The sequence below is a fragment of the Rhea americana genome, unplaced genomic scaffold (genome assembly GCF_003343005.1).
Source record: "Rhea americana isolate MKP2758 unplaced genomic scaffold, rheAme1 scaffold_75, whole genome shotgun sequence".
Lineage (NCBI taxonomy): Eukaryota > Metazoa > Chordata > Aves > Rheiformes > Rheidae > Rhea > Rhea americana.
The window spans coordinates 611828-625768 of NW_028186923.1; the positions used below are offsets into that span (position 1 = coordinate 611828).

General features: G+C 40.3%; 1 protein-coding gene across 1 annotated transcript in view; it reads right to left on the bottom strand.

The window, feature by feature from the left end:
• The window catches only part of DCC (DCC netrin 1 receptor), a 547514-nt gene that overhangs the window by 7565 nt on the left and 526008 nt on the right, over nucleotides 1–13941 (bottom strand). The window contains exon 27 of the mRNA XM_085322164.1: nucleotides 7340–7552. Coding sequence (XP_085178290.1) covers nucleotides 7340–7552 — 213 coding nt within the window. The remainder of the gene's footprint in view (nucleotides 1–7339; nucleotides 7553–13941) is intronic.

A 13941-nucleotide genomic window follows, 5' to 3' on the forward strand; every position in this document is an offset into this window, starting at 1 on the left:
TTAAACACTTCATTGGCTCATTAGTTATATATAATACGTGACCACCAGGTGCAAACTCCAGCTACCACAGCTTTTCAGAGGCCCATACTGAATGGATTACATTATCATCCTTTATATTTCAGGAGCATTGTGCATCAGTGCGAGCCTGTTGTCAAGTCAAGAAGAAGCAATTTTCTAAATCTATATGCATTTCTGCAAATCAGATCAGATGTTATGATGATCAACACTGAGTAAAAAACAACACAGCACTCGTTCTCTTGACAACATTACATTGGGAGAGCTACTTTTCAGTGTTTTATTTTGAATCACATTGAATTGGGCAGGAGACATGTATCCATCCAGGAGACAACAATTCATTTTAGCGGGAAGGTTCAGTAATTCTGCTGTTGATGCGGGTGTTTCTGGAGGTCAGCCCCTGGCAGCAGCGAGCACAGTGAGCTAGAAACTCCAGAAGTATCAAAGGCAGCTGTGTTCACACCCAAAGGATCAGGGGTCTGTGTCACACACAAAGATCGTTAATTCTTGTTTGACTCATGTGTTACAGATATTCTGAGTGATGGTTCAAAACACTGATGTGGAATAAATAGTTAAACTGGAGAAAATGAAGATGAATGCAAAAATTGAGAGGAACTGGTTTAAGGAGTGATGGCAAGAGATGAGGATAACATCTAGAAGTGAGCTTGCTTGTATCTCCATGGCAGAGTCCCCCCATATAACAGAATGCCTCTTGAGGGTATAAAATATACAATTATAGGCAAAATATTATTAGATGACTCAGCTGTTCTACATTACAGGTGAGAAAAAAATAAAAAGTATTTTTCATCATGAAACACAGTTTTAAAAAATGACTTTTGCAATAATAACCAGTGGAGGCTTGGCTCATTCCACATGGGAGATACTTATAAAAAGAGATAAAGTTTAATTTAGGAATCTTTGATATTSGGAGATTTGATAGAAGAAAGAAAGTAAAAAGAGAAATAGGACACAGAAAGAGGACACTTAAAATTACAGTACTGAACACGTAATGGGACTGCCTATTTGGGAGGCTTTTGAACTAGCACTAAYGAACCTCACACATTTTTATGCACTAAGGCTTCAAAATAGGTATAGAGACTGTGAGTTTGGAAAGGACACTTCAAGATAAAACCAACACTGTAGGCTGCTCAGATAAATTGAAATATAAGAGYGGTTTGGTATACTATTTTTCTGTTTTCTCAGCTGCTCTTCATCAAAATGGAGCTCTACATTTTAAGAATTTGTAGCTATCTAAAACCTTCTGTTGGGCTTTTCCAGTTTTCACTCTGCAGGATCCAGGCTGGGTGTAGAAACCAAAGTTGGTGCAGGAACTCCAAGCCTGTGTCACATTAGAGATTAGTGTGYCTTCATAAGCGTCCCTCATTTCTCCATTTTATGCCCTCACTGCCTCCTGAACCTCAAAGGAAAAAATGATTTTAATTTCTGCTGGAAATAATACATGGGGTAAGGAAGTGTTGTGACACAAGTGACTATCTTTGGCTGCAACACTTCCCTTGTAACAACCATAACCCCAACTAAACACGAACATTGCACGTGCAGTCGAAGAAGTTTTACTTCTTTGCTTGGCAAAGGTGCACAAATACAGGATCATAGACATTGTCCATCATTAAATCTTTTTACGCTTTTACAGTATAATTATCCAGCAAAAAATTCTTTTAAACATTTGACTGCTGCCTTGTATTGAAATAGCTCATTTGTATCAAAGTGAAATCGGTTCATTTATCCAGCGAAGCACCTCGGTCCACGCTTAATTTTACACCTTCCAGCAGTCCCTTTGATTTTAATGAGACGACTGAGGTGTCTAAAGTTATCTGCTTGCCTAAGTACGGGTCTGGACTGCAGCCAGATTTCTCTGATACACAGGACTGACCCATTTGTGACCCTTCTTTATCCATGTAGCTCAGTAGAAGGGAAAAAGCTTGTTTTCGTACAAATAAGCAAGGAAGACAAAACATTTGAAAGTTGAAGGTGGAGGGACAGATACAGGTATATGAAATAAAACAGTAATCTTCCTTGGATATTTTGAATTTGGGAATGGCTAATGCTAAAAAAGCTAGAATTTCAGAATAAAAGGTTCATAAATGAATTATATTTTCAGCGTATTTATAGACCTTGCTTACTGTAGACTATGATAAAGAGAAGTCCATAAATCTCAGTCATTTCCACCCATTAATAAACTAAGAAAAAAACTAAGCTGGAAGAACTTTCATACATATTACCAAAAGAGTTCAGGGCTGTCTTTACATGCAATGACTGAAATCAAGTTAGAAACAATAGGTTTTCACTTGTGTTTTATATTGACTCAAGGAAATTTTTACTGAGTGATAAACTTCCTCAAGAAAGAACCCAGAATTTGGTTAGGTAGTTAATAACCAAATAAATAATTAAAAAAACAATAAATAAATAAACAAACAAAAATTAAAAATAAATGCACTTACACTACTCATAATTAACTCTGAGGGGTTAAATACTCTAAAAAACATAGTGATTATACAGCATAAATCTAGCACCAGAGGGTTCTAAATTTATGTCTCTCAGACTTGCCTATTTTACACAGCTCTGAACGAAGAAGGAACATAAACGGTAGGACGGAGCTCATGGAATAATTACTGGAAATCTGAGTCACGGATGAACACCCACTTGCAAAAACACAGCCAGCCTTGGTTTCTGTCCCAGGAAAATCCTGCTTCCTCTACACTAGCTTTGTATTGCAGTCGTGGAAGGATTTGCCCTACTTGTACTAAGAAGCAAGTTTCTCTGTAAATGCAAGAGCAAGTTTACCAAATATAATAGCATCATTTCTATATTCACTTTTCTAAATCTAAGGGCAATTGCAGTCTCTTCTGAGGTCCAAAATCGCCAAACTTGCACTGTTTATCTGCAGTGCAACCCTTCCCCCGCACTCCCAGACCATMCCCAGTTTGGGCCATGCCTCAGTGTAACAGGAGGAAAGAAATCAAGCTCAATTTTGACGCGCAATGAAGTGACTTTTCACTCTGGGCTATCCACTGGCAGAGAAATTCCTGGAAGGTAACAATTTGGTTCTCCAACTATACTTTTTTGGTGAAGTGGCAAGAGAAAAAAAGGAAAATAGAAAAAAAATAGAAATAGAAATAAAGCAGCATTTTTACATCCTGACAAAAGATACCGGAGCTTCAAAAAGCTGAAGTTTCAGAACTGCAGCACAATATCAAAACTACTGCTTCAGAGGCTGTGTTTTCTATCACCTCACACTTGCTTCTCCAGAAGAAAAATGACCTCCTAATTCAGGTTCATTTAAAGTGCAGCTGATCATCAAGACCTAAAAGGAATTTTCATTTGTGAGGGGGAAAAATATCTTTCCTGTCTGTTTGTGGAATTTATGTCAGATCTATAATGCAATAAGCTCAACACTCCATCAAACATTTTCTATTTAACCTGAAAGGGGACTAAGTCAAATCACTTATACGCCTATGTGCATGATTTGCAAAGAGCAGTGTCTGCAGGCACAGTGGGGACTAGAAAGCTCATGGACAGACTCTCAAGCTTTCAGAATAAGTATTGGGAACCTAAAGTGCTCTGCCACCAAGCACTGATGAAAAGCTGAGATCTCCTATAAAATATCTGAAGGAGGGCTTAAGATGAAGAGTTCAGATTTACAGGGCTCAAGCTAAAAAGAAGAAAAATAAGAGGGAAAAAGCAGAGGAAAAATGGCAGATTTTAGCTATGGATTAAGCTGAAGCCGTGACCCAACAAACAGGAGCACAGCCTTTTTAATATTTATTCATACCGTCATGGCAAAATCCCACATGTCTGAAAAATGATCTCCTTTTTTTTTATGAAACATAAGACAGAGTTTAATAGCTAATTATAATGCCACTACAGAGATATATTGAATGGGTAAAATACTAGAGGAGAGACCTCCTTTTAGCATCTAGTTGAAGTCAAGAAAACCCCTCTATCCATCTGTTCCCTGGGCGAGATCCAAAAAAAATAATTTAAAGGCTAACATTGCATGAGGGCCAGTGTTAGAGGCCAGCTCTAGAACTGCAATCTAAACCTTCCTCCTTCAACCTTCTCGGTCTGCAGATGTCTAAAACCCCCTCCTGGCACTTGGAAATCTGCGTTTCTGCGGAGCTGCRGTACACGCATGGCCACAGGGCAGCACGAGCGCCAGGGGAACACCCCAGGCCGGCCTTTCCTTCAAAGCTGTTGTATGGAAAGAGGTACAAAAACCATAGGGCCAGAAGGAGGAAGCAAGAGTCTACAAGCCAGCAACGGAGGCACTTGTAGCAATGGGTCTGCTTAACTTCAGGATCCTGCTTTTTCAAAGCGCTGCTGGAGATCCCAGGATTGATTTTGACAGTTCTCTGGTGTCTTCTCCCCTTTGCTTTGTACAGGATTGTTGCTGCAGAGTTATATTTTGTTTGAAGGACTAAGATACCCGACTGACAGGTGTTTAAAAAAAATAGGGAAGCAAAGTAAAGAGTAGTTTAATTGCTTTAAGTCATGACGAATACATTATTTATTGCCCTATTTATTACATAGCACGCACAAAAATTTCTTCAGACTAAAAAAAGTAGCAACAATTTAACTAACTCTATCTATCAGACAGAGGACAGTAACAATTATTCTAACAAGTGAATTTGCTAAGAGCCTTTTAAGCCTGAGGTGTCCCTAAGTGGATATAATTAGCAGACRTGGTCCATACGGCAATCTGTTCAGCTGGTCTGCAGAGACCTTGCCCACCTTTGYGGGGAGGTTGGTTCCAATCAAGAAATCCATCCAGAGCTCTGTAAAATCAAAAATGTCTCCAAAGTTTCCCTTGCATGGGAAGGGATATCTTAGCCATGTAACTATGGCTAAGATCATGCTCATGCGTCATACTAAGTTTGCAGAATGAGCGGTAGAAGACAGTGCTGTTTCTTGGCCTCTTTTTTTTTTTAATGCTTTCTCTTCATTCCCTTTAACTTTCCAGCAGAAGTAGAAAGGTGGCTTATCTCCCTTTTAAGCAAAAAGAATACAGATTGGGGTTCCAGAGGGAAGGAATTCAGGAGTGGATACAGAAAGATCAATCTTGTTTTGAGTGTCTTTTAACTAGCATAAGGCCACAAAGCACAGATTTACTTACTGCTGAGAAACTAGACAATTACTAAGCTTAAAAACATGCATTCAGTGCCTGTTTCCTATAGATCCCCAAGCTTCAAAGCAATAAATTCGTAAGTGCTAAGGGAAATATTTGAAATTTCTAATGAAACCCTGCASATACTAAAACAGAAATAAAAAGTACTGGGGAAAGATAAAAAATTAAGGTTGTTTTTTTTTTTCTGGCTTTTGTACAAGTATTCGTATTTGATGAAAGTTCACCCTAACACAGATGGCCATCAATAATAAGTAAACCAAGACAGCCACACTAATGACCTCCGAAAGGCTTCTAAACCAGTCTTAAATATCACATAAACCAAAAACTGGCCTTAATGCAAGCAAGCAAGCAWGTACAGGGCCAGAACCAGTTCTACCTCTGCCTGGAGGCACAAGTATAAATTAATGCTTACAAAYCAAACTCTTCTAGAAAGGATTGCTAAGGGAAATAAAATCGGTCTGGCTAATGACTACGAAGACAAATGCACTCAGAAAAACAAGAGAAACTGCACCAAGAGAAAAACAGATAGCTCCTGACACTACAAAATAGCAGGCGAAAGATCAGAAATGAAGTTACACAAAATTCTAAGACGTAGAAATTGCAATTTTAAAACAACAGTGAACAGAATAATTTAAATATCACAATAATTTAAATATTTAAATATTGTGATATTTAAGTTTACCACCCAGCAACATGTTTTCATTTCTGTGRCCAACTCCAGTCCAACACAATTTTCCATGGCTTTTTTGGTCATAATACAGGGCTTTCAGGTCTAAAATTCGCTTAGTAACAAAGGCCTACCCCTTGCCCGTAGGAAACACTGCATCTTCTACAGTTAGATTACTTACCCAAAAAAGGCAATTTTATCAGGATGACAGGATTATTTATGAAGATTACTAATATCCTCTGACTTCCTCTTTCAATCCCTCCCCCAATAATAATGATTAAATGGTAAACCCTGATTGATTTGAAGGACGAATTGCTCTTTTGAGGTAACCAGACTTACTCACTAGAGCAGGACAAGTAGAGTTAGACCCTCATAAAGTACAATGCTGTACTACATAATGGTGAATAGACTCTATTATATACAAAAAATAATTCAGCTCTACTACTTGGCAAAAGCATTTCTCCAACAAATGAGGATTTACCTACTTCCATCTGCTCTCAGAAACTGGATTACTTGCTGATGGATAGCAGGTACTTCTGGCAAAACGCAGAGGTTTTTTGGTAGCTCTCTTGTTGCAAACATGGAACTGACATATGTTGTAGGGGAAGAAAACTACATTCAGAAAGGCATCTCACACAGGAAACACTAAAGCTGAAAGCTCAAAGGTTTTTTGAGCCGGATGGGGTATTATTCAACCTAACTRAGTAAACAGCTAAAACGAAATACCAACATGCAATCTTTTTTTTTTTTTTGCCTTAGTAGCTCTAATAGTTATTGCTACTACATCAAATAGTGGTACCAGTTCATACAAGGAACAATTCTAGCACCGCGCCTACGTTACGATCCAAGCATGTATCATACACACCATGCGCACAGTCTCAGGTGACCCAGCAGTGAAGACACAGCCCATTCGCCCCYCTCTGCATGAACCCATGGACTTAGGGAGGCAACAAACCAACATTTCACTATAGCCATATGTAACCATTTAATCTAACCCTGACAATAGCCTGCAGCTTCAATCAAAAGTTGCACCGTTCTACGACCATTCGTTTTAAAATAGTTCTTTTTTTCTGTTCCTTGCATGCTTGCTATTTAATTTTTAAGTACTTTGCACACTGGAGTGAATTGCAGTCAGTTCTTTTCCAGCATACATAAATAGTCCTTTCATTATCAAAAAGGCAAGCCTTGAAACAAGAGTCAAGCATTTGGCACTGCTTCAAGTTATTGTAGCACAACAGGAGACTGGAAACAAGACCAAATGATTAATTTGGCATCTCATTTATTTCATTTTCATCACTTACTGGTTAACTCTGATTTTAAGCTACTGCCTTGTCCTGAATTTTTATTCCAGATTGTCAGAATGAAATACTGGATTATTACCATCAGGCTGCATACATCCACTCCCCATTCTGAGCGTACTTAAGGATATTCYTCAGGGACAGTCTTGTGCTCTCTGTCTTTTTCCTGAAATGAAAAGCTACGGTGCCATAGCCTTTTCCCCCCGTCATCCTCACCTGTTTGAGACAGAAGGGGTGTGTAAGGGACTTTCGGTTCTATTGCACTCATCGGTGGAGGTAGCAAGGGGTTGGCAAAGCTGCGCAGAGGGTGCGTGGGGCGGACACAGGCCGTGGGGATTGTTCTGCTCGGGGCATCCTCGGTGCTCGAGTGCTCGGGCTGTGTCGGCGGCAGCAAGGACGGCTGCTGGGACGCTGGGCCTTCGTTTGCAGCTGGAAGAGAATATGAAGAAACAGTAAGTCAAAAACTCAAGAATTACTACTGAGGTGTTTTTTAAGACTTATTTCTTACTTTTATGATCRTTTTCAACAGAAGGTAAAGCATTAGCCTCCGATATCCAAGAAGCTGCAGGAAGCTTGTAAACATTTCTATYAAAAGTTATTGGCAGATGAATTAAAAAAACAGATGTTCCTCAGAGCAGCCATGTGCCAGCTGAAGTGCAATAAATCTTCCTTTAAAAAAATGCAATTGTGACATTTTCATCTTCTTCTCTCTATTTTATTTTTATTCAAACTTCTTAAGCTCCCGGTGTCATAGGATTTGGGTGCTTTTAAATATTAAAAGTCAATAAAACAATAATACACCATGTGGAGACTGAAACAAACTATGACTAAGAAAACTCATTATGTTCAGCTTGATGGTACTATTGTAGTCATTGCGGAGAGGAGCTTGAGACAAAGAAAGGACGTAATTAATTTCTACATAACCAATCACCAATATTGTTCTTCCTTGAGACAGCTGTAACATTTAGTGYGCCAAAGCAGTAGGTTGCTGTTTTATTAGCCTATATTCAAAGTCAATTCTTCTGAGATTTAAATGGGCTGTGTCAACCCGCTAATACAAAATACGGCTACGCTGTGTTCTGCAGTGCTTCTTAACAACTCTGTCATGGCACAGCAGAGAAGCAAACACAGCTGAAGTACTAAGGAAAACAAAGTATGAGGCAAAGAGCAAAGCCCTTTATTCCTACTCTGGAAACCCATGTTGCATCCTAACTATTAATTGACAAATGATCAYGACTCTATGGGAACTTTCAGCGCAGGTACAGTACAGCATCTTAGTAACACCACGACTATTGCAAATGCACCAAYAGAAGATGATTGGTAATTTGGAATTGAACTGCAGTGTCCTGGCACCTATATGATGACAAATCTTCTAATCCTGTAGTCTGAAGTGAGGGCACCTTCCATGGAGAGTACAGAATGAAGGACAGGTGGCAGAGAAGGAGAGATGCAAGAAACTGCAAGCGGTGGTACACGCGCCCAAACATCCAGTGCGAGCTGTAACTTCAGCTGCACTGAAATAGCTTCCTGAAGGAGGAGTAGCTCTGTTTTACAAACAGAAAGCTTTCTGTGGCACTAACCAGCTTATGGAGCCCCGACACTCTCCACGGAGCTGGCACGGCATGTTAGGGCCCAGCCTGCACCAGGCACAAGGCAGTCACAGATACCTCTGCTGAACAGATCCCATCCCAGCTTTCATGCAGAAGTGTTGGACAACCATGCATCATATCTCATGGTACTGTCGCAGCTCATTCAGGAAGGGGTGAATTGGGGATTACTCTGCCATTTCTTGTTCGTGGCACTGCTCTTTATCTAATGCTTACTCTTGAATTCCCTCCTGCTGTTCATACAAGGAAAAAATACTCTGCCAATTATTCAAACTTGAAAAAGTTTAAGCAAAGCAAAGACAGAAAAATGAATTCCAAAGGCAACAGACTATTTTGATCTTGAAAGGAAAACTGTAACTGGAATAAGCAAAAATCTCAAAAATTTCTTCCCAACCAACATGCCTAACTAATTAGAGTTAATTATGGGGAGCCCTGGTGAGTGGAAGTCTGCTGCAGCGTCCTACAGATGACAGCAAGAAATTCACTTCCCTGTGCACAGCAAGGAGGCTGCCACTTGTGGTACTACTTTGTTCCTACTCCAGGACGAGAATATGGGCATTGGATCAAAACCATCATCTCGTAACTCCTCTTCCAAATTCTGTGTCAGGAACCCATTTGAGGCTTCCTGAGAATACAGGTGTGTGGCCTTTCTCAGCTCATTTCCTAGCTCTTGGCCTCCTGACCTGAGGAATAGCGCTGGAGAAAAGTTTTCCACGTAGGAAGGGTGCCTGACTTTATTGCAAACCTACCAGTGGGAAGAAGCAAGCTGGTTAATGAAGAGTCTGACGACAGCAGGAACTCCTTCATTTTCAGCATATTGAATTTGTCTAATGTCTCCATAGTATCTATGCCAGCCACGGTGGCTCATAGCACAACAATTAATCATGTAATGTGTGGCAGCAAACCAGAAATCTAAAAAAAGCTCATCCTTTTACTGAAGGAAACAACCTTCTTGACACATAGATATCARCATTAGTTATTATAGTGGGACCCAAAATGCTCTAGAGGAGCCRGTTTCTTCCAGAGCTTGCTGCAACAACCAGAACTCATTGTACAAATAACATGCAATTACACAGCTAAGTCAAATCTCAAGGCATTTTATAATAATTAATGTCAAAGTATATAAGTAATTACAACCTACTAAGTGGCAAAACAATTTTGAAAAATGGAAATGAGGATTTTTCCTCATTTCCACAACCCCATTACTTGTTTCTATGGCAATACTGCAGACAAGCCTGGTAATACTGAACTCCATACATAGAAAACTAACTACAGGATCTAACCAAGGTCAAAATCATTTGTGGTTTGTAAAAGTTTGCTAGACTCTGGTTCATTTTCCTTGTTTTCACCTTCAAGGCTCTTTGCAAAGTCATGCCATTACTCTGCCTCTGCTTTTCTATTTCCTTCCTTGCTCAGCACACTCCTGTTTTCTTTTCCGCGGGTAGTCTTAGGTCTACATTCCCTTAAAGAGGCCAGAGATCACCTTATGCTACTCTCCACAAAATATCCTTCTTGGTATTTTCTGCAGTGGTGCTCTCAGCTAACAAAACTTGAGGAGCTAGCATCACCATAATGGTCTCCACATTAAACAGGCCTTACAGTAAAATTACTGGATTACTGTATGGATGTTTTATCTCATAGACTTAGATGTAAAATCTGGAGACCTACCTAACTGTTATTACATAAAAAAAAACATGCTATCCTCCAGCTGTTATTGAAGATAAAGGTAAGATGATTCTATTAAAATTAGAGGCTAGAGTTGCATTTTAAATATTGAAGGCAAGTGGTCTAATGAAAGTGGCTCACTCTTGTGAAGACTTCTTAAAAATAAGATGTGCATGTTTGGAAGCATAATGAGAGTCATCAATTTGCAGTTCCCTCAGGTCCCTGCGGGAAGAGAGGATGGATTGTTTGTTTGAAGGATGGATGAAGATGAGAACATTGTTAATGCTACCTATACCACCTACATCAATTTCCCACTTACCAGCTAGGCAGATGCCTTCATACACCTCAACAGAAGTGTCACAGATTTCCAATTATTTGTACCAATCCAATTATTCTTTTTTTATATGGAAAATAGACCTCYAGTTGACCTTTAAGACCAGGCAGATAACACTGCGCTACAGTACTCTTGTGATCTTTTTCCCTTGAATTTAGTAGAATATTTCGCCAAAGTAAAGAAAATTACATGCTATACATGAAGATCTTTTCTAAAGCCCAGTAAACCTAGTAAGAMTCTTTCACTGCAGTGGAGAAATGCTGGATAAAGCTTTATTTGCATTCATTTTATGTCTAACTTTGGAATGCTGAGAATGAGCTTGCTTTAAACTCAAGCAGCAATAAACTCTCTGGAGACCAGCAGAAAAACAGGTATCTGATATAAAAATTTTTGGTCTTCCTTTTGCTTTGGTATACATGTCRGTTGGTACAATGCTTTTAACCAGTTTAATGACTTCAGATTTATGAACACATATATCTTTTATTAAGTAATAATAGAGAAAAATATTCACACTTGGATTTGTAGCTATTGGCTCTGCCTCAGTCCTAGGTGAGCCAACCTGAGATGAAAGATCAATACAGACTGAAAACAAAAGGTAATTAAGAGTTCAAAGGATATGAAAGTACATTTGGACATACAATGACTGAACTGCAAATAACATTCTGTGTACCCTTGAAATATCACTTGACCAAGATTACATATCCATATAATGCTGACAAACTAGACACTTCATTCCTGGTGGAATATGGGCTTCAGAGTTGGCCTAAGGAAAAGTAGCCTGCCTGCTGTAAAAATGTTATCAGCAYGGGACCAGAATATATTCTGTTCATGCTGCCCAGGGTGTGTGTACAGGGATGAGGAAGGAGAGGCCCACCACTACGGGTAACACCAGAGCTCTTGCTGGTGTTTTGGGGTCTCTCTGTGACCAGCAGTGCCCCCTCAGTATCTCCCAGGTGGGAGCTCTTTTCCTCCAGCTCTCTTACTCTACTACCCAAGACCACGAGGCCTTCAGCATCCCCACAGCTGTGGCAAAGGAGAAAAAAGGGTGTTCTCTTCCCTTTGTAATGCACTGTAATCTGTGGCACGTCACCATTTTCTCCTACTTGTCCTGATCTGCAAGCAGTGAGTGCCACAGAGCTGGGGAGGACTCTGGAGGAGGAGACTTAACAGTGGGGAAGGAATGCTGAACAGAGAGCACTCACTTCATTATGGCTCAGACATTTTTTCTGTCTGGAAAGATGGAAAAATTGGTATTTAGCAATTGTATTTCATGGCTGGCAGTGCCATCAGCAGTATTCAAACTGACAAGTCRGCTTATTATTCAAGGGTGGTTCTGGCTATGGCCTGACTTTCCTTTTCATTTTCTTTAGTTTGCTCTTCAGTAGAAAATTTGGCCTAAAGATAYGTTGCAGCACTTGACTCTTTGGGGTCAATGAGAAATGGCTTTCAGAACAGAAAAAGGTGTTGATGCATGGGCTGTATGGCAGACTGCAAAGCAACACCCTTCCTAATGGCGYTGCATATGATTTATTCAAAGACTGCTACATCTTGATCAATCGAGTGTTCAGTCATGTAGCACTGCAGGTAGACTGTCTCAGAGGAATTATTGCACAGTATGTTTTTTTCTGAAACAGTTGCAATTGGTCAAGCATCATGTGATTTTTTCACTGAGGGGTAAAATGCATACAAAAAGCTTCATACATCCTCTGTATAGCCTCTTAAACTGGTAGTTGCTCTCAAGAAAATCCACATGATCATACCAAGAAAACAGCCCACTCCCCACAAGAAGGAGATGTGTCATTTCATTGATCTATCTCCACTCGATGCTGCAGTGAAGTCATCCATGAGACACTGAGAGGTGATCTAGACATGGAGCGGCTGCTTCTTAATCTTGGGAACTGATAGGAAGCATTTRCCAATGACTGCTCTTTCACATAGCCTGATGTTGCCAGTGCTGGCATCAAGCAGCAGCAGCACTGGGGCTGAGAAAAGCTTTAAGCATCATGTTAGAAATTTATTTTTATATCCCTTCATCTCTCCACAGATTGACAACTAATGAATTCTGCCATTATAGGAAGCTAGTGAGCTGTTGACTGGTTCTGACAGCATCAACTGTCACTAGAAAACATACACTGTCTCCACTCACTTGTGCCTTAGCTTGATTGTGGTGCTATTGAAAATGGAAGGCATACTGAAGGAGAAGAATATTTTACTCGGAGGTGAACAGCATATTCAGTATGACCTGGGAGATTTGGACATCAACAGCCTAAAGAGGTAACTGCAACACTCTAACAGATTCTCATTTCATGTTATAATAGGGTTAGATAATTTTTGAAATACCACACAGTCTTGATTACCCAGAAATTGCCTGAAACAAGGCTATGCTCACAGTTATTGAATTATTTAATGAGAAATTTCTAAATTATCTGAAACCTTCACTACTTCAGTTTATTAAAGGTCCATCAGGACTTCCCAATAATAAGAACTGTTTTCTATTTAACCTCCTTTCAGAAAACTTCTGTGTATTAATAATTGAGTCTGGCAAGGGATGTTAAGGACGATAAGAAGGGCTTCTTCAAATATATCAGCAGCAAGAGGAGGACTGGGGAAAATGTGGGCCCACTACTGAGTGGGACAGGAGGCCTGGCGACAAGGGATACAGAGAAGGCAGAATTACTGAATGCCTTCTTTGCTTCAGTCTTCATTGCTAAGGGCAGCCTTAGGAATCCTGCAGCCTGGACGTGAGGGAGAAAGTCTGGAGAAGGGAAGACCTTCCTTTGGTTGAGGAGGATAGGATTAGAGACCTTCTGGGCAGGCTAGGCATCCACAAATCTATGGGCCTGGATAGGATGCACCCACAGGTACGGAGGGAGCTGGCGGATGTTGTTGCCAGGCCGCTCTCCGTCATCTTGGAAAAGTCCTGGAGAACTGGAGAGGTGCCTGAGGACTGGAAGAAAGCCAACGTCACTCCAGTCTTCAAAAAGAGAAAGAAGGAGGACACAGGCAACTACAGGCCGGTCAGCCTCACTTCCATCCCTGGAAAGGTGATGGAACAGCACATTCTGGATGTCATCTCCAGACATATGGAGGATAAGAAGGCGATCAGGAGTAGCCAGCATGAATTCACCAAGGGGAAATCCTGCTTAACCAATCTGATAGCCTTCCATGATGGAATGACTGGCTGGGTAGATGAGGGCAGAGCAGTGGACATT